The sequence below is a fragment of the Cucurbita moschata genome, unplaced genomic scaffold (assembly GCF_002738365.1).
Source record: "Cucurbita moschata cultivar Rifu unplaced genomic scaffold, Cmos_1.0 Cmo_Scf00015, whole genome shotgun sequence".
Lineage (NCBI taxonomy): Eukaryota > Viridiplantae > Streptophyta > Magnoliopsida > Cucurbitales > Cucurbitaceae > Cucurbita > Cucurbita moschata.
The window spans coordinates 577582-598445 of NW_019268531.1; the positions used below are offsets into that span (position 1 = coordinate 577582).

The 20864-nt window shown below is 37.8% G+C and overlaps 4 protein-coding genes across 10 annotated transcripts; 3 read left to right on the plus strand and 1 right to left on the minus strand.

Moving 5' to 3' along the window:
- Window positions 1–184: 184 nt before the first annotated feature.
- Window positions 185–5197, plus strand: LOC111453234 (protein misato homolog 1). Of its 2 annotated transcripts, XM_023094245.1 has the most exons (10): window positions 185–498; window positions 639–715; window positions 933–1034; window positions 1432–1477; window positions 1838–1913; window positions 2482–2830; window positions 3146–3398; window positions 3763–4005; window positions 4090–4209; window positions 4398–5197. In XM_023094245.1, exons 2-10 carry the CDS (start codon window positions 644–646, stop codon window positions 4844–4846), a joined length of 1710 nt encoding a protein of 569 aa, XP_022950013.1. In that variant the 5' UTR covers window positions 185–498; window positions 639–643; the 3' UTR covers window positions 4847–5197. The 2 variants fall into 2 exon arrangements, with proteins under 2 accessions (XP_022950013.1, XP_022950015.1); XM_023094247.1 differs by lacking the exon at window positions 185–498 and having other exon boundaries at window positions 634–715; window positions 933–1020.
- Window positions 5198–6046: 849 nt separating this feature from the next.
- Window positions 6047–13262, plus strand: LOC111453232 (mitogen-activated protein kinase kinase kinase 5-like). 5 transcript variants are annotated; one of them, XM_023094243.1, is made up of 13 exons: window positions 6047–6739; window positions 7343–8050; window positions 8138–8225; window positions 9126–9188; window positions 9282–9445; window positions 9675–9750; window positions 10204–10263; window positions 10419–10544; window positions 11021–11038; window positions 11114–11230; window positions 11313–11413; window positions 11537–12767; window positions 12851–13262. In XM_023094243.1, the coding sequence occupies exons 1-12, from the start codon at window positions 6240–6242 to the stop codon at window positions 11730–11732; spliced, it is 2217 nt and encodes a 738-aa protein (XP_022950011.1). In that variant the 5' UTR covers window positions 6047–6239; the 3' UTR covers window positions 11733–12767; window positions 12851–13262. The 5 variants fall into 5 exon arrangements, with proteins under 5 accessions (XP_022950011.1, XP_022950010.1, XP_022950008.1 ...); XM_023094242.1 differs by having other exon boundaries at window positions 6048–6739; window positions 7343–7837; window positions 7901–8050; window positions 11021–11230; XM_023094240.1 differs by having other exon boundaries at window positions 6049–6739; window positions 11021–11230.
- A 1532-nt stretch (window positions 13263–14794) lies between these two features.
- LOC111453591 (peroxidase 10) lies at window positions 14795–16194 on the plus strand. The gene is made up of 4 exons (XM_023094732.1): window positions 14795–15091; window positions 15191–15382; window positions 15457–15619; window positions 15703–16194. The coding sequence occupies exons 1-4, from the start codon at window positions 14873–14875 to the stop codon at window positions 16110–16112; spliced, it is 984 nt and encodes a 327-aa protein (XP_022950500.1). The 5' UTR covers window positions 14795–14872; the 3' UTR covers window positions 16113–16194.
- Window positions 16195–16622: 428 nt separating this feature from the next.
- Window positions 16623–20438, minus strand: LOC111453590. 2 transcript variants are annotated; one of them, XM_023094730.1, is made up of 11 exons: window positions 20239–20438; window positions 19647–19715; window positions 19380–19487; window positions 19176–19292; window positions 18549–19049; window positions 18134–18468; window positions 17952–18051; window positions 17776–17835; window positions 17550–17633; window positions 17338–17454; window positions 16623–17170 (listed from the first exon to the last, which is right to left on the minus strand). In XM_023094730.1, the coding sequence occupies exons 2-11, from the start codon at window positions 19701–19703 to the stop codon at window positions 16865–16867; spliced, it is 1785 nt and encodes a 594-aa protein (XP_022950498.1). In that variant the 5' UTR covers window positions 19704–19715; window positions 20239–20438; the 3' UTR covers window positions 16623–16864. The 2 variants fall into 2 exon arrangements, with proteins under 2 accessions (XP_022950498.1, XP_022950499.1); XM_023094731.1 differs by having other exon boundaries at window positions 16865–17170; window positions 19647–20060.
- Between the last annotated feature and the right edge of the window lie 426 nt (window positions 20439–20864).

Below are 20864 nucleotides of genomic sequence, written 5' to 3' on the forward strand. Positions count from 1 at the left end.
AAAAAAAAAAAAAAAAAAAAAAAACAAAAACAAAGACATTAAAATTATGTCATTTAAGCAAATATCTCTATACTAAACTTTGTCCCCTTAAATTTCTTATTTTTATTTTCGGATAATTGCAAAAAAAAAAAAATAAATAAAAAAAAATGATAGTTTAATTTTGAAATGTTAATTTTGCCTATTTTGAAGAAAAAATCCCTAATTTTCAGTTCCTTCTTTCTCTTGGCTCGCGCGCACGGGTGTCCTCTGAACTCTATCGACGCTGAAATCTTGCGACGGCGTTGATCCTTTCCTTCCATACACGGCAGCTTCTGTAATACATACATTTTTTCCCCTCCTATTTTCGTCAACTCCTCCGCTAGAAAACGCTCTAAGCTCTCGTTCACCAAGTACCCGCCGTCACTGATCGTTTTCCAGCCACTCTCGTCTCTTCTATTATTGTCTTACAGCAGACGCAAATCTTGAAAATTCTGTGAGAAAATCCCTCCGAGCTCACAGGTTAGAAAACATCATCTCTTTTACGTACTTTATCAATCTTGAATACTCCATTATAACATAGCGACATTCTTAGTTACTCCAGGACCTTCGCTAATGTTCATAAGACATCGGGGTTTTCACCCAATTCTTCTTTGTGGCAGGAACTATGAGGGAAGTCGTGACTGTTCAAGTTGGAGAATTTGCGAACTTCGTTGGTTCTCATTTCTGGAACTTTCAGGTACACCCCTCCCCGTACTGCCCTATTATCCTCCGTTACGTTTATTGCAAGTATTAGTGGAATTGATACTGTTAATTTCAATTTGCAAGTACTGAGCAATACTTCTTCAAGTTATATTACTTGAATGATTCCCAACCACTGGGATTTTAAATTGTATATTTATTTCTTTTCTATCCTTAATCATGCCAAGCTAAATTTACGTCAATCTTGATGGAAGGATGAGTTGATTGGCCTGGCTGCAGACCCTCTTGGAGATGCTGTGTTTAAGCATCAACATCTTAATATGGACGTACTCTACCGTTCTGGTGAGACACAACAGGTGGAATATTTGACATTATGTTGTGTAAATGAAAAAAAAGTTATAGAGTTGTCACTTCACATCTTACAATGTCGTAAGCGTACTAGTCAACATACAATGCGTAAATGTCTTCCTTTTAGTTAATGCAACTAATGTATTATTCCATGTGTTGATTAAGAGCTTCATTTTGAGACAAAGTACATCAGGTATGAGTTTATATTTTCTGTAACAATTCATGCTTGCATCTTATTCTCGGAATAGACTGTGATATTTTCCCAACCAACCATATGTGTCAAAGTTGTAACATATTTGTGCTAGGTTTTTTCTACCTAGATTAACTTTCTTCACTAATGGAGCTAATGTTCTGTACTTTTTCCATCTGTTTCACTTTTTTTTCTATTCTCTGAATAATTTGCAGGGTGTACTTACGTATACTCCACGCCTAGTTTCAGTTGGCTTTAAAGGTATGTTTCTGTAATCAATACTTGAGATCAACTTTGTCATAAAGTAATTTTATTTTTTTTCTAGGTATTAGACAAGTCCAATGATGCTAATACAATTTTTGAGTTGCAAACCACCCCCACCCCTGGTTCCCTGTTACATAAATTATTTGCTTATGCATTCTTTCCCCACGATGTGCTATTATTTGCGAGTATTCATTTTTGGATGTACACTTCCATTGGTGGTTTTCTCCTTCATTTTTTTCCGCGACAATATGACTTATTATTATTATTGCTTCCTTTAAGTTTGTATACTCTTGCTGTCTTTAGAGATCGAAAATGAATTCTCTTTTTTACATAAACTGATTGACTTATAATATGCAGGAGGCTTAGGATCTGTAAGTGCACGTGGCACTCTATATAATGATGATGCGGATACACCATCTAATATTGTCACATGGTGAGATCTTCATTATTGAAGTTGAAGAGTGAATATTTCTCCCCACATTTAAAGACACCCATGACAACAATACATTAATGTGCATGCATATATGATATATGTATTCCAATTTATTCGACTTCTTCGTCTACAAGATATGTGGACATAATTTCTTTTTCAGTCGATTTTTCTAGCTAACAGCAGAAGCTCCTAGATCGATGGTTTTACATTGCTCTTATGCGGGTATCAGCATGTAGATAGATGCACATATGTTTATATTAGATAAAAAGTTCTGACTTCTAAGGATATTCTTACATTATGAATTGACTTCTTGTTACTTACAGTTGCAGTGCAATGAACCAATAACTCCAGAAACTGTGTAAATTTTCCTATATTTATTCTTAGCACTTAGTTTTTCTATAACTTTCTAGCATAATGATCTTGGTTAAATTTTGTTTCTTCAATCAGGCAATGCACTATCTGGCCTATAACTTCATTTGAAGGCTTCATTATTATCTAGTTTGAATTGTAATCTTGAAGTAAATTTCTGGTGCTTGATGAAACTGAATGTGTATTTTCTATTCTGCAGGCGTGGTAATGTTGCCACTCAGCATACTGAATCACGTAAGAAAAACTTGTTCTTGCAAAGTTTATCTGAAGAAGAGCAGGAGAACGTAGTGAGTGGTCAAAGTAGTGGTCGGGGAGAAATTGAGGACAAGGATATAGTCGAATGCCTAGAAAAAGATGTCACCTTTTGGACAGACTTCTCTAAGGTTCACTTCCACCCTCAAAGCTTATATCAATTAAATGGATTATGGATGGACGTTCAGGAGTTCGACAATTATGGAATTGGAAAAGAATCTCTCTCTTGGGGTTCGCAAGGTGAAGAAATCGATGAGAGGCTTCGTTTTTTTGTGGAGGAATGTGACCATATCCAAGTACGTGTTATCAATTTTTCTTTTTTGCTTTTTCCTTGTTGGCATTGTTCAAGTGTGGAATTCGAATCTACAACTCCTCTTTATATGCCATTACATTGCTGTATTATGTTTGTTAGTTTTTTGGTTGGATATTAAACATTGGTACTTAATTTTTACTTGTTTCCAATCCTAAACTGTGAACTCCATATGCCACTGGGTCTTTATTATAGTCGATTCTTTACACCCAATATGATGGGACCTTTAATACAAAATTTGAGCTAGAATGGTTGCACTTTTCTTCCTTGTTGAGTAATGGTCTTTTGTTGATCCTTATAGGGTTTTCAGTTCATAGTTGATGACTCAGGAGGTTTTTCGGCAATAGCTGGGGATTTTCTCGAGAGTGTTGCAGATGAATATTCAAACACCCCAGTTTTACTTTATAGTGTTCGAAGTCCTAGCTCTTCTAACATGCTTCGTGAAAATAAGAAGCAGATAGTTTCTAGAAATCTCCATGATGCAGTTTCATTTGCAAGACTATCATCTTTTTGTCAGCTTTATGTGCCAGTTGGTTTGCCAAGTTTGAGCAGAAGTATGTGCCACTATGGCTGGAAGTTTTTCCTGCATATCACTCTTTTGTCTCTATTTTTTTCCCTTTTGACATTACATAGCTGCTTAGAGTTTCAAGATTGCTTTGGGAAACACTTCCGTTTTCTCATTCATTGTTTTGAAGTCACTAGATGCTAAGATCTTGATCATCAGCAGCTCTTTCCTTTGGATAATAAATATAAGTTTTATTTTGCAATTTGTTCTGGTGGAGATTCTCTTCTCTTCTCTAAGTATCTTCTGTTTCTTTTTTTCTTCTTATCTTTTCAAAAATATTTGAACCTTCACCCAATTTTTTTCTCTCATAATTCTCTGTTATAATATTGACAATCGTTCTTACATTTATCAAGGCAAAGCTACCACGCATCTCTGCATTGATGACCAGAAGCCTTACCACTGTAGTGCTGTATATGCTGCTGCTTTACACTCCATTGGGCTTCCTTTACGAATGGAAGCCCATGGTGCAACCACAGATTCAAATTATGTTTCCGGTGCAGTTCATATCAATGACTTGGTAAGGATGTTAGCTGGGCAAGGTAGGCAAAATATGGTAGCCATTTTGGATGTTGCTATGCCGGCGCCCTCTGTCTTTGGTATATACTCTGCCATTTCTTTTTACTTTCCGAAAAGAACTTTTTATCATTGGTCTCATGCTTCTTCTGCAATCTGTAATACAGGAAAACATTTGGGCCAATCATTCTTGGAAAATTTGCAGCCCTTGACACCCGAGGTAACAGAAGATGCAGAAGATTTGCAGGCACTGGAATACATGGCCGTGCATGGAGTGTTCGGATCGGGTATGTATTACATTGAATTATTACCAGGTATTCTTATAAGGCTTAGTCAAGATGCACTGGTTCCGCATTTGAAGACGTGTCTTCAAAACTATCTTGTTAGAAGGAAATATAGAAAATGTGACGTCTCAATCTAACGGTAAACTAAAATGTTGTCGTGTCATTGTTCTAACTTGATTTTACCCCTTTAGGAGGGGACCGGGCTTCAGTCTCCGAAGTAAAGGATGAAATTTGTGCTGCTTATGAAGGGGAAGCAGTAAAGCCAAAGCACTGCCATCTGTCAACAGCTCAATGTCCTCTGCCTATACCCTTGCCTTTCCCTTCAATCTTTGGAAACCTGATTAGCCAACATGGTCAATTGTTGACCACTCCAATCTCGGGTGCTTTGTCAAGGGGATCCCTTGACGTGCATTCCATTCCCATTGCAGCTCGGCTACGTTCTAGCAGTGCTATACTGCCATTTTTAGAGAGAAGATTAACGAATCTTCTAAGACATGGAACGGTACAAGGATCGTCTGCGTCCCCATTGCTTAGAAGTTGGGGGTTTGGAAGAGAGGAAGTAGAAGACATGGGAGAATCACTTTCAAAAATGGTTTTGGCGCTAAATCCACATTCACTATCCTCGTCTGATTCTGATTGAGGTATGTACGACTGTTATGAAATTGAAAATGTAGAAATTTGTGAAAGTGGGATTGAAGTAGTCTGTCTGTTTGATTTATAGTCATGAACTCAGAATGATGAAATGCACACGAGAACATGGGTTTTTATGTGATTCTTGACATCATGTAGCTAAGGATTTTTAGAAACGGGCAGCAAGAAAGGTCAACTGTCAAGCTGCCTGCTGTTTTGTTGGATTTCATGTCATGGTTGTGCTTGGGTCTGATTATTAGTGTAGCATTTTCTTTTCTTAGAAATGATTAGTCTGGCTAGCTTTATTTAAAGATGTATACAGAAACATAAAATTAAATGTTTTCTTGATGAATTTTAGTTGGTATATTATGAAACTAATTATGTTGACTATGAACTAAGTATGAAGTAAATAAAAAATATAACCAAACGAGAGCTTAGTAGACCGAAAGACTAGACTTGTTCAGACTCGGGATGATATGAAATCTTGTTCTTTTTTTCCTTTAAGAAGATGACATGTAAATCTTAATCTTAGGATATTGTGGCAAGACATCCGATCATGACATCCAAGTTCTTACCTTTTTTATCCTTTTAAATAATAATTCTATTGATTTATTAATGTTGTGAGTTCTAGAATAGAGTTCGTCCATATGATTGGACGAAAGTTGACTTTGACTTTTCCATATTCCTTCTAATTCTGACCCATCTTTTCTAAACCAAATTTCTCATACTAATACCAAAATAGTTATATCTTTTAAGACCCAAGTTCTGATACTATCGGAAAAAAATGTGACAAAAATCGATAACTAAATTAATATTAAAATTAGGGAGGCATCAAATATGAGATGAATTAATGTTCCAATCATATTGAAGAAAAAATGACATTTATAATTAAGTATTAAAAAAAATATATATAAATTGGGAGTGTAAAGTCTTAATTAAGACGACTTGAATTTAGGACATCGTCAACATGGTGCTGTCAAAGTCTACTATAATTTTTGGGTCAACGAAATTAATTTTATTCCATATATACTTATAGTGAAATGGTTGTTTTAATTCACCAGTATTTATCAATCTCTTTTATTATTATTTTTTTCTTCAAATTTTCTAAATTATTTATTCGCGAAAAGTACTCGTAACATGCATTTAATTTATCAAATTGTTATTCATCGAATATATTATAAAGAATTTAATATTGAGACAAAATTTGTGAATAATTTGTTTGTTTATGTGGAAGTGGAAGCTTGTTAGGAGTTTTGATTTTGTTAGAGGAAGAGCTCATTATTGGCCTCTCAAGGGAGACCTTCTTACCGTTTGGCGTGGAGGGAAGTTGCAACCCGCGTTCTTCCTCCTCCTCCATACCGTTCCCATTTCATGATTTGGATTACCGTGATTGATTTATCACCATGGGTTGGTTGCGCAATATCTCCTTTACTACTTCCTCCATGGTGAGAATTCCGGCCACTGCCACCGGTGACCATTCCCCGACCAGAAAGGCTACTACCAGAGACTCCCACAATCATAATTATCGGGGAGTTGTTTGGCGTTTTGGCGCCTCTAAACATTCCCGCCATAGGAAGCTTCGGAACTTAAGCGGACGTGAGCGTGCCGCTACTTCTTTGGCTAAATGGTCCGATACTACGCCCGAACCCGACTCATTGTCAAGACTGTCGAGTACTTCTGATGAACATGCCGTGCCCTTGCCTCTCCCGGAGGTTCCCCCGATATTTCAGCGTCGTGAAGGGATCTCGAATTCGAATTCTGCTTGTGGAGACGGGGATTGTCCTCTTCCGTCGCCCAAGGATTGGCATGGCCGAGGCGGGGACGACCGTGATGTAGATAGATGTAGAACTGCACCTCCTCTTAAGACTGGAGGCGGGGATTCCATTGGTACTCCGATTAAAAGGTAGCCGAACTGGAATGTCCTTCCTTCTCTGTACTCCTAACGTCGTCAAATGCCGTATTTTATGCTTTTTCCATTTCTCGGTTATGCTTGTAGCTTTTTGAGTTTGACATCTCTGTTTCTAAATTGAAGACTATTTGAAGCTACTGTGAGCTGTGGGTGTATGGCTTTGAACTTTTTAAAGAATTGCACAGCGTAGTGGATAAGGCACCAATGATCGTTTCAAGGATCAATAGTTCAATCTTCCACCTGCAATTGTTGAACTAAAAAAAAAGAAAAAACCCTTTGTTAAAATGTTAACCGCTATGTTTATTGTTTACACTGTTTAGTGCGTCTCTGCTGTGTTCTCGTGCTCATTTGCATCGAGGTTTCAAAAAGTTTAGGGAAAGCTTCGCGTCTTTTTTTTGGCACGAGTGTTACATGTTCCGTGTTGGTTCTATGCTTCTTGTTTCATTCTTGTTTATTGAGGATGGGATAAGTCGGTGTGATCTTATTGATATGCCTTGCTGTTTGGACAATGTTGATATTGTATCGTGTTCTGTGTTTCCACTATAACTTTATACTTGTTATTATGACCAACACTTGCTCTCAAATTTAATGAACCAGTATATCTGATTCTGGGGAGAGGCAGAAGAAAGAAGATCAGATTGGGACAAGGTCGTCTGGGAGGGTGAATCAATATGCCAGACGCTTTCCTGAAGCATCTCAGAATAAATTTTGGATTGACGTTCCCTGTAGGAGTGCTCCTACTAGTCCTTTTGCAAGTCCTACACTTAGTCCCCAAAGAAATAGTTCCAGCAACCTTTCAAACTCCCGTCATGTGGCTCCGTTAGAATATCAAGGCTGGTCTGCACCTGAGCTACCATCCTCAGCAATGATGCGGGGGGTTCCTCCTGCATTCTTTGATGGCTCCACTCTTAGCTCTGAGAGTTCTCCCATGCATAGCCCAACAGTTAGAAATCCCCACCAAGATCCCAGAAGTCCAACAGGAGCTTCATCTCCATTGCAAACCAAGATTTCCCTTGAAACACATGCTCAGCGTCGTGAAGGTTCTGGTCCTGTCAGTGTCCACCCATTACCTCTTCCACCTGGAGTACCAATACCTTCATCGTCAATCTCAATGACTTCACCGTCAACCATAATGCCTTCACCATCAACCCCAACGCCTTCACCATCAACCCCAACGCCTCTACCATCAACCCCAATTACAGAAGCTAACACTAAAGCTGAGCCAATCTCAATGAAAAATCAATGGCGGAAAGGAAAACTTATTGGCCGGGGCACATTTGGAAGTGTTTATGTTGCAAGCAACAGGTATATGAGTTTCGTTGGAATCTTCTGTTGTTGTCATCTGCTTCTGGTGACTAACTATGTTTTTTCCCCCTTTTTACTCCCCCAAAGAGAAAATGGAGCTTTATGTGCAATGAAGGAAGTTGAATTATTTCACGATGATCCGAAGTCAGCTGAATGTATAAAGCAATTAGAACAGGTAATTTAAAAAAAAAAAAAAAAAAATTGAGTTGTGGTCAACTGTTTAATAAGCATAGTTGCGTACTCTTTAGTTTTTTGTCACAAACCCTTTGTCTTTTTGTGTATGGAGGAACTTTCTTATATGATTGGAGGTTTTCCTTTCAACTGTTTTCATATTATTGACCAACTCTTGGCTAACAAATTATTGTTTAAGCTGGTAAACATGTATAAAGTATGGTTCCGAAATTAAATTGTTTAAGTGCTTAGTTTTATTTTCTAACATCTTAACTCCCATTAAAAATCCAGTTTTTTTTTTTTTTTTTTTTGTAATTTATAATTTGGATTTTTCTAAATAAGATAAGAAATTAAACCAGAGATTCGCAATAATTTGTTATACTTTGTTTATTCAGTGAAAGTGATACATGTGGTGTGATTAACAGTTGAGTGAATGTAGTACCATATTTTTTGGTGTTGTACGACCCTGTATCCTTGTTTATGTAGTGCCTTAGAAATGATCCTTCCTACGAGATATTACTGCTTCTAGCAAACTTAATGGACTAGTCTCGTTAAGGATATGAAGATAATAAGTTCTAGGTGTATGTTTTGTTCATCTTTTCTTCATGTTATTTGGTATTAGCTAACCAGGAGTCTCTTTGAAAGATTGAAGGTATGACTATCTGACGTCCTACTTGCTAAAACCTGATATTTAAAATAAAAAGTTTTTCTGTAACATATGCTTTATTGAGGCAGGCTTTAGTTTGGCTCATGTTATGCTTAAATGCTGCCATCGGCATTCATCATCCAAATGGAGTTAATGCTCTGCTATTTTAAAATATGACATAACTTCATATTTGTCCTCTGATGGCAGGATGACATTTGATGCTGTTTAGTTTTGCCTCTCTTCTTCTAACTGTCACAGGAAATCAAACTTCTGAGCCAGCTAAAGCATCCAAATATTGTCCAGTACTATGGTAGTGATTTTGTGAGTACTTGTTTTGCTTGTTACGACATTTCAAAGTTGTTCATTTTTATAATCTTATAACCAAATATAATTCTTACTCTGGGGTCTATGTAGGTTGAAGATCGATTATATATTTACCTGGAGTATGTTCATCCTGGTTCAATTAATAAATATGTTCGTGAACATTGTGGAGCCATGACAGAATCTGTTGTTCGAAGTTTTACTCGTCACATCCTCTCAGGGTTGGCCTACTTGCACAGCACAAAGACTATACATCGGTAGGGAACATTCGTGTTGATGTGTTTGATACAAAGTCTTGAAGTTGACATGTAAAATCAAGATGACCACAAATATTCTATTGAAAATAAGAAATAAATACTTGAATATTTAATTTCTATCTTCAGTTAGTTTAATCGTGGAAGAAATAATTATGATCAATGGTCTGTAAGCTTATATTATGTTTATGTGACGATATCTGTTTGGAGATTTAATTTTTCCCTCATACAGGGACATTAAAGGTGCTAATTTGCTTGTAGACTCTTGTGGGGTTGTCAAGCTTGCTGACTTTGGAATGGCTAAACATGTAAGTTTGAGATCGAGTGCCAATTGACTTCTACTATTCCCCCCTTCTTTTAGTATTTGCTACCCTTTCCCCTCTAATTTCTGAGTTTTTTTTTTTTTTTTTTCAAATTATATCCATACATTTTTATAAATTAACGGCATTTTTCTCTATGGATTTGGTGTATATTTTAGATTTGCTGAAACCATGGTCTCATGTGTGCACTACTTATATACTTGTCACTTTAGGTAAATAGGTCTTTCAATTTGTGTAACGTTAGTTCTAGGCACTCTCAACTTTAGTATCATTGTCACACAGTCTAAGAATTGGAGAAAAAAAAGTCATTTTTGTTTGTAAGGTACTTACACATTTGTTGGTGCATGATCGTAGGCATTAATATGACTTTCAATTGCTATTAAGAGACTTTTTCCCCTTTTTAGAACTAGACATGAATGATGCTGATGTATATCTCTACAGCTTACAGGACAAGTTGCTGATCTCTCTTTAAAGGGAAGTCCATACTGGATGGCTCCTGAGGTATCTTTTTATTCCTACATCAGATGGGTTCTTGGCTTATGGTTTCTCTTAATGACAGCGATCACTTGAAATATTAGGTCAACTATATGACTTTATATAGTTGGATTGGCTATTTATAGATGAGGGATTTGATTAAAGTTTGTCTTTTCCTGCAGCTCCTTCTGTCTGTGAAGCAGAAGGATAACAACTCTGATCTTGCCTTAGCTGTTGATATTTGGAGCCTTGGTTGCACTATTATAGAAATGTTCACTGGCAAGCCACCTTGGAGCGACTATGAAGGGGTAAGTGTTGGATAACTTGGCATGTGCTTGTAGCTGCATCAACACGGATAGAATTTTTATTTTTTCGACTCATATGCCATTTGATGAAAGTTGAGCGGTGGAAGAACTTATATCTGCACCACCAAGGCACCAAGATTTCTTGGTTGCTTGGTTGCAGCCCAGTATGGGACTTGGGACTTTGAATAGCGATAATTGTTTCGAAACTCTAAACTTTATTAGGTAAATGTGACACATTAGCTTTTCTCCATCCTTTGTTCTGCGCTTTTCACACCTAGAGCAGGTATATGTGTAACGTAGTAAATGTATGTCTATTCTAGAACCATTGTCAGCTTATCATTATTCCATAACGTACAAAAGACATTGCCGACCTAACAGAACATTTTATTTGCATGTTGAACCGATAATTGGTAGATATTTTTTGAGTTCGGTAGATTTTACTATTTGGTTGGTGGTTACAAGTTCATCTGTTAATACAGGCTGCAGCTATGTTTAAGGTAATGAGAGACACCCCAACAATACCTGAATCATTATCATATGAAGCCAGAGATTTCTTAAAATGCTGCTTTCAGAGAAATCCTGCAGAGAGGTCGACTGCTGCCATGCTGCTTGAACATCCATTTATAAAAAACTTGCAACATCCAGATGCTCCATCTTGCTATCAGGCCATCGCTAGATCGAGTTTGATGGTAAACTTAACATAGTTACAATAGTCCCCTTCCACCCTGCTTAACTTGTCATTTTTCATTACAGTGTGGTTTATGATGCCAGGACAAATGCTACAGCCCAAGTAAACAATATTCGAGTAAACTTGATCAGTCTTCCATGCTTCCAAGCTCACAAAATTCCAAGGGAATGTTAGCGGCCGAGAGGCAAGAGTTGCCTTTTCCCTTGCTCTCCACTTCTCATTTGTAATTGGACCATGAATGTTAATGCATTCATTACAATTCTCTGCATGATTCTAGTTCATACATTATTGTTTTATTCTTTCCCAGTGTGATTGGCTCACTCTCTCATCATGAAACCTCTGACTTAACTGTAATGTCTCGTCATTCTCCCCGTTCTACCCTTGAGGCTCTTCCAGTACTGTCACCTCCATGCTTAGTTCACAATGTGCACCATCTCAGTTCCCCTGCAAATGCAGTCGGCGTTGTAAATCAAACAAATAAGAAGAGCCACACACTAATTTAGCCTATGAACGGGAAGTAAAATGGTTGTACCAGGCCTGCCTCTGGCTTTGTTTGTACCTTCCATCGATGTGCGTTTGACTTGGGTGGCTAAAGTATAAAATCAGCATCATGACAAGAAGCCAGATTCGGGTGCTGCGTCTAGTAGGCGAGTTTCTGGCATAGATTGTTACTAACACATGTAGTTGTGTCTTCTTTTGAAATGGAATAGCTTCTGGTCTGGTAGTCTACTCCACAATGGGAGTTGAGAAACAATTTTGTATACTGTTTTTTTTTTTTTCTCTCTTTATTTTTCTTCTCATTTTAGAGCTTCAGTTATGGCAATATCCACTGGTCATTCCTTGGTGTTGGCGTGGGAAAATCAGCACTTCCATGTACGACTTCAAACTGAATTTGTAGATATTAGAGTGGTATGATAATGGAATCATATGGTCGAACAAAGGTTCCATTGAAATTTTATTAGTTTGATTCCGATGGATATGCAATTCTCCTTGTGATCATGTCTTCCCTTTGTTTCCGCTCCTGTACAAGTTTTCCATCTGTACTTCAAAAAGTTGGTGATAAAAAATGATTGCATATTTTAAAAGTTTTCGTTTAGCTTAGAAGATGAACTAGAAAAAGTCTTATGGGGGTGTAGACATTATTGTTCAACCAATCAAACTGTGCAAAGTTGCGCTGTGGTCTTAAGTAGAAGGACCAATCTACTAAATATGATCTAAACGATGAGGGAAAAAAGAAAATAAAGGAAGAGAGAGAAAGAGAGTATGAAGAAATGTCATTTTAGCTTTTGTAGTTTTTTTTATTTTTTGCATATCATTTTTCAACTGAATTGCCCCAAGAAAGTGCCTTCATTTGGCAGTGGTGGTGGAACCACGTGAAGTTCCATCATTCGAACCCGATTCTGCTGACACAGATAGAGAGAAAAAAGAAAGAAAGAAACAGAGAGAAAAATGGAAGCTCCAGCTCCACAAGCAATAGAGGTTTCCAGCAAGAACCTTGGGGTGGAAGAAGATGAGCAAGATAAAGCCCTCAATGAGTGGTAATCTTTCAGTTTTTCTCACTTTCTGTTCTTCCTCTTCAGTGATTTAAATCTCCAAATTAATGGGTTATTGGGTGTTGCAGCTGTTCTTGCTGCTATGACTGCTCCCAAAGCTGGCTTGATTTCTTGTGCTGTTCGGATGTGTGTGGGTGTTAGATGGTGAAGTAATTGGATTTTGTCCACAAATTCTGAGACGACGATGCTGCAGCCTGCAGTAGTGAAGATCAGGAAGTAGGAAGAATCTGTTTTTTGTTTACTGTTTTACTCTCACTCTGTTCTCCCTAGATTTCTTTACCTCCCTTTTCCTTTCTTCTTCAGCTTAGACTTCCTTCATCTTCTTGTTTACTGAATTCAATCTAAATAAGCTACTTACCAAACTCTTGCTCCTCTTCATGACTTTCTTTTCCTTCCTTCACTTGAACGGGTAGAGATTCCATCCTTTAATCTCTCTATCAAAGCTATTTATCAATTGAGCTCAAGTCCGATTGGCTATAATTTTGTGATTCTGGAAATTTTGATGAACTGAAACATCATAATTTTACGGTTTAAAGCTACAACGGATTTCATTCTCTATCAATATGAACACAGTTTAATTAATTGCAGCATATGAAGAGGTAGATTAGATGTTTGAACCTGTCAAGTTCACTCGTTAACAAAATGAAAGAAAACCCATTTGTAATCTTAAATATGCTATACATTTTTTATGAGACTTATAGACTAGATTCGAATGAGAGCTATGATTAGGAAAGGATGACTAGTCACTCTCTATACTAGTGAGGATAAAGTATATTGGAAGGACTCCCGTTGGTTTGTAGGGATAGTCTTCATTCTTAGAAGTGAGACAAAAAATTAGAACATCATCGTTTCTGTTTGGTTTTTTAATTTTGTGAACAAAGAATCGTATAAAAAGGCAAATTAAATGCAGAAATTTCAACTCAATTGCTTTCAGACTACTACGGTCTAAAAGCAAAAAGTTAGAAAGAAAGAGGGCCTTTATTCATCAGAAATCAATAAAGCATGATGCCCTTGACTCTAGAAGAACACAAGTCATCCATTTTCCCCATATCACTTTTGAAATGTTTCTACTCAAACAATAATTCTACAAAGAAAATGGTAAAGTTTGAATCAATACTGTATAACGCAAATGGAAGTTTTTCTTCATAGACCACACAGACATTCATGAATATGATTCATTGGAAGTTCATATAATAATCTTCATATTGAACCATACGTCATAGTGAGAAAAATGGGGTTTATGGTTTCTGTGGTCTATATTGCTCGGAGGATAAGCAGAGGTATTTCCTATGGTCGGTCTGCTTGGTAGAGTCTGATTCAGCAGCACAGATAGCAGCCAAGTTGGATACCAACTTTCTGCTAAAGTTGTGAATTAAGTCATTAGGTGCAGTGCTCAAATAGCTATCTACTCCCACATTCCCAGTTTTTAAATTGCGTTAATGGATCATAGACGCCTATTTTTTTTTACCTTTTCTGTGCATGGCATCAACTCCTTTTAGGTCCTCATATGCATATTCAATGAAACCATTCATATTCTTCTGCCTCCCCCATTAGTTAAAGTCCATATATTAATAGAAAATTCCTCTTCCTTAGCATGATTCCTGGCGTTGTGCCTTGTCCTATCTTCCACTATTGGACTACTTACTGATGGGAAGGCATTTGGTGGCAGCCCATTATTGGAAACGAATAAAAAATGGTGAGCCTTTGAGTGCAGGTTTTTCTTCACGTGATTGGAATCAAGTCAAACTTGGGAGTGTTGTGTTGTAGATTACTTATTATACTCTTTTTATCCCTTCTTGAAATGGTGAGCCATGAAAGTGTGATGTGCATCACCTTACCACTATATCAATTCTGAGTTTCAACGAGATGGGGTCTGCCTTAGCTCTAACAAAATGGTGGGTTGTACCAAACTCAATCCAAAAAACTATATTTTGAGTGGCTGAGCCACTAATTCTATTAGACCTGCAATAAACTGTCATTCTTGAACATTCTTTTTCTGTATATAAATAGCTGCTATTCCACACTGATTCTAATACAAAATTAGCAATCATTTATTGTTTCTGCTGCTTCCTCAGATCTATTATACAGACATGAAGGATAACTCCTCCAAACTTATTGTTTTCTTGCTTATAAGCTTCGTTTTCTTGAATCACCTCCTTGTGTCCTCACAACTTGATTATAGATTCTATGATGACTCGTGTCCCAACCTAACAAGAATTGTCAGATATGGCGTCTGGATGGCAGTTTCTAATGATACTAGGATGGCTGCTTCTCTCTTACGCCTTCATTTTCATGATTGCTTTGTCAACGTAATCAATTTTTCTGGATGATCATAGAGTTGTTTTTTTTTTTTTTTTAAACTCTGTTTTTTTAGAACATATATGTAAACTTGTTTGTTTCTGGTGTAGGGCTGTGATGGATCATTGTTGCTTGATGACACTAGCTCATTTAAAGGGGAGAAAAATGCATTGCCAAATATGAACTCAGTTCGAGGCTATGAGGTCATTGATGATATAAAGGCTGTTTTAGAGAGAGTCTGCCCATCTGTCGTGTCATGCACTGATATAGTGACTCTAGCAGCTAGAGAGGCTGTCTACCTTGTAAGCAAATTTGTGGCTCACACATCTCTCTCAAACATCATGATTTTGTGTCTTTCTGAACCTTACCTTTTCAGGCTGGAGGACCCTTTTGGCCCATTCCACTCGGTCGGCGAGATGGCACGACAGCAAGCGAGAGTGAAGCCAATCAGCTGCCATCACCGTTGGAGCCATTGGAGAATATCATTGCAAAATTCACTAAAAAAGGGCTTGATGTAAAGGATGTTGTCGTGCTCTCAGGTCACCTTTCTTATGCCCCATCTTCGTACTTCCTTCAGCTTTAGATTTACAATTCTAACCATCCTGTCCCGACTGATGTTCAGGTGCACACACTTTCGGGTTAGCTCGGTGCATGATGTTCAAGCATAGACTGTTCAACTTCGATGGCTCTGGCAATCCTGACCCAGAACTAGATGTCATGCTGCGACAGAATTTACAGAGCGTCTGTCCCAATCATGATGACTCCAACGACAAACTGGCCCCCTTGGACACGTACACGATCAGCAGGTTTGACAATGTGTATTACAGAAACTTGGTGAACAAGTTGGGACTTTTGCAGTCAGACCAAGCTCTGATGAAACACAATACAACTGCTCCGTTGGTGGTGAGCTACAGCAGGTACCCATACCTGTTTAACAGGGACTTTGGAGCATCAATGGTGAAGCTGGGCAATACTGGAGTCCTTACAGGCCAAAATGGGGAAATTAGGAAGAATTGCAGGGTGGTGAACTAGAAGATGATATGCTTTTTTGTAAATTAAACCAACTCAACTCTCTCTCAATAATAAAATGGCTGTTGGCAAGTGTTGTTGATGATTCTGCTGTTGCTTTCTAGAGTTTTGTTTGACTGAGTAGTTGAAATTTGGGCCTGTGTTCAGCCCAAAATCTCAGCTTCTTCCGACACTATTGGAGGGTAACTGCCCCATAGATATTATCTGCTTTGTCGCCTGTAAAGCATTGTTTAGGGTTTATGTGGGGACCAGAATCAGATCTGTTCATTCCTATCCTACTCAAGCAGTCCCTAGGATCCAAATTTTATATTCACCTTATCTGTCTGGTTGACTTTACATTTCTCTTCATTATTTTATATATAAATCTGTGACAGTCAAAGAGTGTAAAATTAAAAAAGTAAATAAAATGAAGGTATGGTTGTGTAGGAAGCAAAGGGGAAGAAGGGGGGGAAAGACAGCCGTTTTTGATCTGAGGCTATGTTGAAGCATTTCACGTTGTTTTACATTATAGAATTTTAAATCAAAGCACCTCTGTTTCCTTGTAGCATATACACTGATTAAACTGTGCATTACATTTTGTAAAGAACAAAAATTGACATTTATTGTACTTATCTTCATTCTGTATTGTAACTGTGTGTTCTATGTTTGGTATACGAACTAAGCAACACATTCAACATTCGTACAACATTGAGGATCGGAGGAGTGAAACACAAACCTAAACACTAATCAAATCAAAGGATGCAAAGATTTATGTTTCATCTGTGTAACAGCATTCTGAAGCTGAAATTATATGGCATTACTTGCACTAATTGTGAGACACCCTCTCTTCCTTTCCTCTCAACGCATTTAACTGCTTCAATTCTCAGCTCATTTGGAAGCTGCATGCAAACCCAATCCAACAGTGATTCCAAATCCTTTGCGAAGTCAAGTAAGTACCAATCCAAGACCTTTGGAATCATCAACTTGTTGTTTGTCTTTGAAATCCCAACTGCTGCCTGTAAATACTCCCTCTTGGCTACTTCTAACTCCTCTTCAACTTTAGATCCTGTGTACACTCTCACCTTCATTTTACACCAAGTTATAGATCAGTAATATTTGATTCAAAGACGATATCTCTATTGGTAAGAGGCTTTCTAGATGGAGTTCGAAGTAAAATCTTGAGCGGAGTTATATTAAGATGATGAACAATATCGTAACTAACTTCCATGTGTAAATGTAGCATACTTACAGCAGGAGACGACCAGCTTCCACAGCAGAGTGCAAATGTGATCAAGGGTTCGGAACATTCCAATCCGAACAAACTGCGTGCTCTCATCTCGTCGTTCTTTACTGCTTTCGGACAGGTCTGAGGTTTATCGACGAAAATGCAGCAACTACTTAGAATCTGAAAGACTTGAGAAGAATACTGGGAAATGTGAGTGTTGGAAAGGATAGACTTACGAACTTCAGATGATAAGGAAGCCTCAAGATGAAATGCTCAATTGTTAGTGCATTTAGAAGGTGTCCCCCCACAACAATTGTTGCCTGTTATAGAACAAAACTTTCCAATTTGAATGTGATGAACATCAAGAACCCGACCGAGCTTAGGCTTACTGTTAAAGTCGAGAATCTAAGAAAACTTAATGGAATTCAGGTCTGTCTTTGATGGTGGAAACAAGATGATTACCTTTTGCATCAATGTTACAACTCTTTCATGAGTCTCAGGAATGCCCTGCTCTATAAATGCCTGAAGTCACAATGCAGCTGCATTAGTTTCTTGATTAAGGCCACTAATTAACAAGTTAATGAAGATTTTTATATTGAGCAATCCTCCTGACATATAATGGTGCATTGGTAGCTCACATTCATCATGCAGGAATTGTAGGTGTTGATCCAGAAAGCTAGCTTTTCCTGATGGTTAAGACCTGCCAAGTTCACCGAGGCGAGTCTTCGGAACAAGTTTCTGCGCGTTCGTTGAATTGCTTCATTAAGTTAATAAAACTAACAAAAGTTTTCAGACAAGACAAGACATCCAGAGAACTTACTTGAGTCTATGAATTACAAAAACTGCGTTAGTTGAACGGTTGAAATCCACAGAACTAGCTTCGATTGCACAAAGATGTCTGTAGGAACCAATGTCCCTCGGTTTGAAATCTGAACCGACATCGTAAGGATCTTGCAACTCTGCTGGTCCATTTGATGTATGAGCATCTGATGAGTCCAAAGCTTTGTCTTTTGATGAACTCAGTCTTATGAAAATGGAAGATAAACACTTCACAATGTCCTCTGAAATTTTGTTTGGTGAGCTACTAGCCTCTATATCATCACACAAACTTGATGAACTGTCCTTTGCTCTTTCTCGTTCCAATCTAAGCTCTAGCTGGAACATTAATAGGAAGTCAATGAGTAATTTGAAATTTATTCAGGTGAAGATGATTCAATATGGTAACAAGCAAAAACCTGAGATTTCAAAGGAGACTTCTTCAGTGGGCTTATAATTCTATCAACTTTCTTTTCTGGAGATGGCCTTTTTTTCACAGGATTTGTACATGACTGATTCTCTTTTCCCAGCCCATCTTCTGGAAGAAACAAAAACGAACTTGATTTCCCGAGAACATGTTTCCCATTGGCAAACCTGTTAGAACAGTTACCATTACGATCGAAGAAGTTGTCGTTTGTCGATAGCTTTCGACTTGAAGAACATCTAGCCAGTGAAGGCTGCAGCCTGGCTGTTGAGTTTGCAGAATTGAACTCATTTTGGCAATATGACTTCGTTCTCCGATGCTTCGAGACTCTTGTCGAGACAGGCTCCATTGTGTCTATGGAATTGTCTGAATTCCTAGAGGAAGATGATACATATACAGCTTCCTGATAGAGTCCTTGTCTGAAATTCACAACCTGTTCTTCTAGCCTAACAACCTCTTCCTCTAGAACAGCTACTTCAGCTAGAAGTTCTAGTATCTGCAACAAGGGAGGAAAACCAGGAATTTTTAAAATTGAAGTGATTTGAATCCAACCCTTTTCGATTCTTTGTATGAAGAAGAGAGATAAAGGATGTAATATCTGAAATTTGCAGGTTTTACTAACATAAGGAGGGAGATATGGAGGAAGACGAGGGAGAGCTCCTAGGGGTCTAGTAAATGCTCTTTCTAATGCCTTATGAACATTCTCTTCATGTCTCAGCTTCTTCTTCAGCTTATCAACCTGAAAATTTCAAAATTATTAAACCATCAAAGACGAACAACACAGGCATTTATCCCTAAAATGGCAGCTGGAGAAGGACATAATTACATCTTGCAGCAATGCTATTTTTCGTTCTCTGTTTAATTTGCGGCGATTTATGGTACTCCCAGATTTGTCATTCCCCATCGTCTTGTTCCTCTCTAACTTCTTCACCTTCTATACAAATTCAGCAAAGGAAACGCGATTACAAAAGAATAAGAACATAATGTGCATCAGAAAGAACAAGAACGGCAATCATTTCAGAATGAACATAATGTGCCTAAACCCACATAAATCGAAATGCAGACCAGAAAGCAATCTAATAACTAAATTCACCTTGTCATGATTAAGAGTTTTGACGGTTTGAATGCTGTCGCGGACTCTGGCATTCATCTTTTACTTTTGCTGGGAAAAGAGAAGGAATTCCACCAAAAATCAATATTGCCACAACCCAAAAACAAAAACAAAAAGAAACGGAAGCCGAAATGGATCAAAACAGTAAAACCCGAAAGAGAGCGCTTATGTACAAAGTATAGAGCGGGAAACTCAAAAGCAGAGGACCCAGAAATCGAACAAGTGTGCGTTTTAAAAAAGCAATGGTGGGTGTATGAATCTCGAAGAGAGTGAAGGGAGAAAGCAGTAAAAGGCCGGCAGATGAAGATACACAAAACGACGAGGTTTGGAGCTGAAAAAGGCGCCTTCCAAGAAGAGAGATTGCAGAGAGGTAACACAACACAACACAAAACCCATCTGCAAATCATAGCAATAAACAATTGGGCAAAACCCAAATCTTGAAACAAAAAATAATGTAAAATACAACATGGGTTTCATAATATATATATATATATATATATATATATTAGTCCAGAAGTAAGCCATAAGCAAACTGAGAGAGAGAGAGAGAGAGAGAGAGAGAGCATGGCATTACACAGAACTTGAGACTAGCAATCGTTGCAGAGCAAAGCATCTTTTTTTCCTTGCTGTGAATATATAAGCTTTTTTGTGCCAATGAAAGAGAGAGATAGAGAGAGAATTGTCGGAAGGCGTTTGGCGCACAGCGAGTGACAAAGGAGGGATTGTCCGAAGCGCTTTTGGTGTCCCAAAGCAGAGGAGAGAGAGAGACAGAGGCTCTGTTTCCAGTAAACTCTGAATAAAAATATCATCTTTTTGAGTTAAACTTAAACCCCTTTTAATCTCCTTCTCTATCTGTCTATATTTGGAATTATTGCTCATCACATTCTATTTCCTAAGCTTTTTAATTACCATATCATTGTCTGTCTTTTATCTTAGTTCATCAATATGCTTTTGGTTGGAGGAGGCCCAGCCACGAGCTGCATCCACACTGTTCACAAACAAAGCTTACATCGTCCCTTTTGGTTTTAAATTATTTATAGGACATATCACTTCTTCTCTATCTTCTATTCCTTCAACTTTTTTTAAAGTTTGAAATGTCTGCTTTTGATTTCTAGGTTCCTAAAACTGTGAAAAGAAAAAGTACATGTGAATTCACTATCATCATTGTCTAAATCAGTATAAATCAGTAGGTGTCTAACC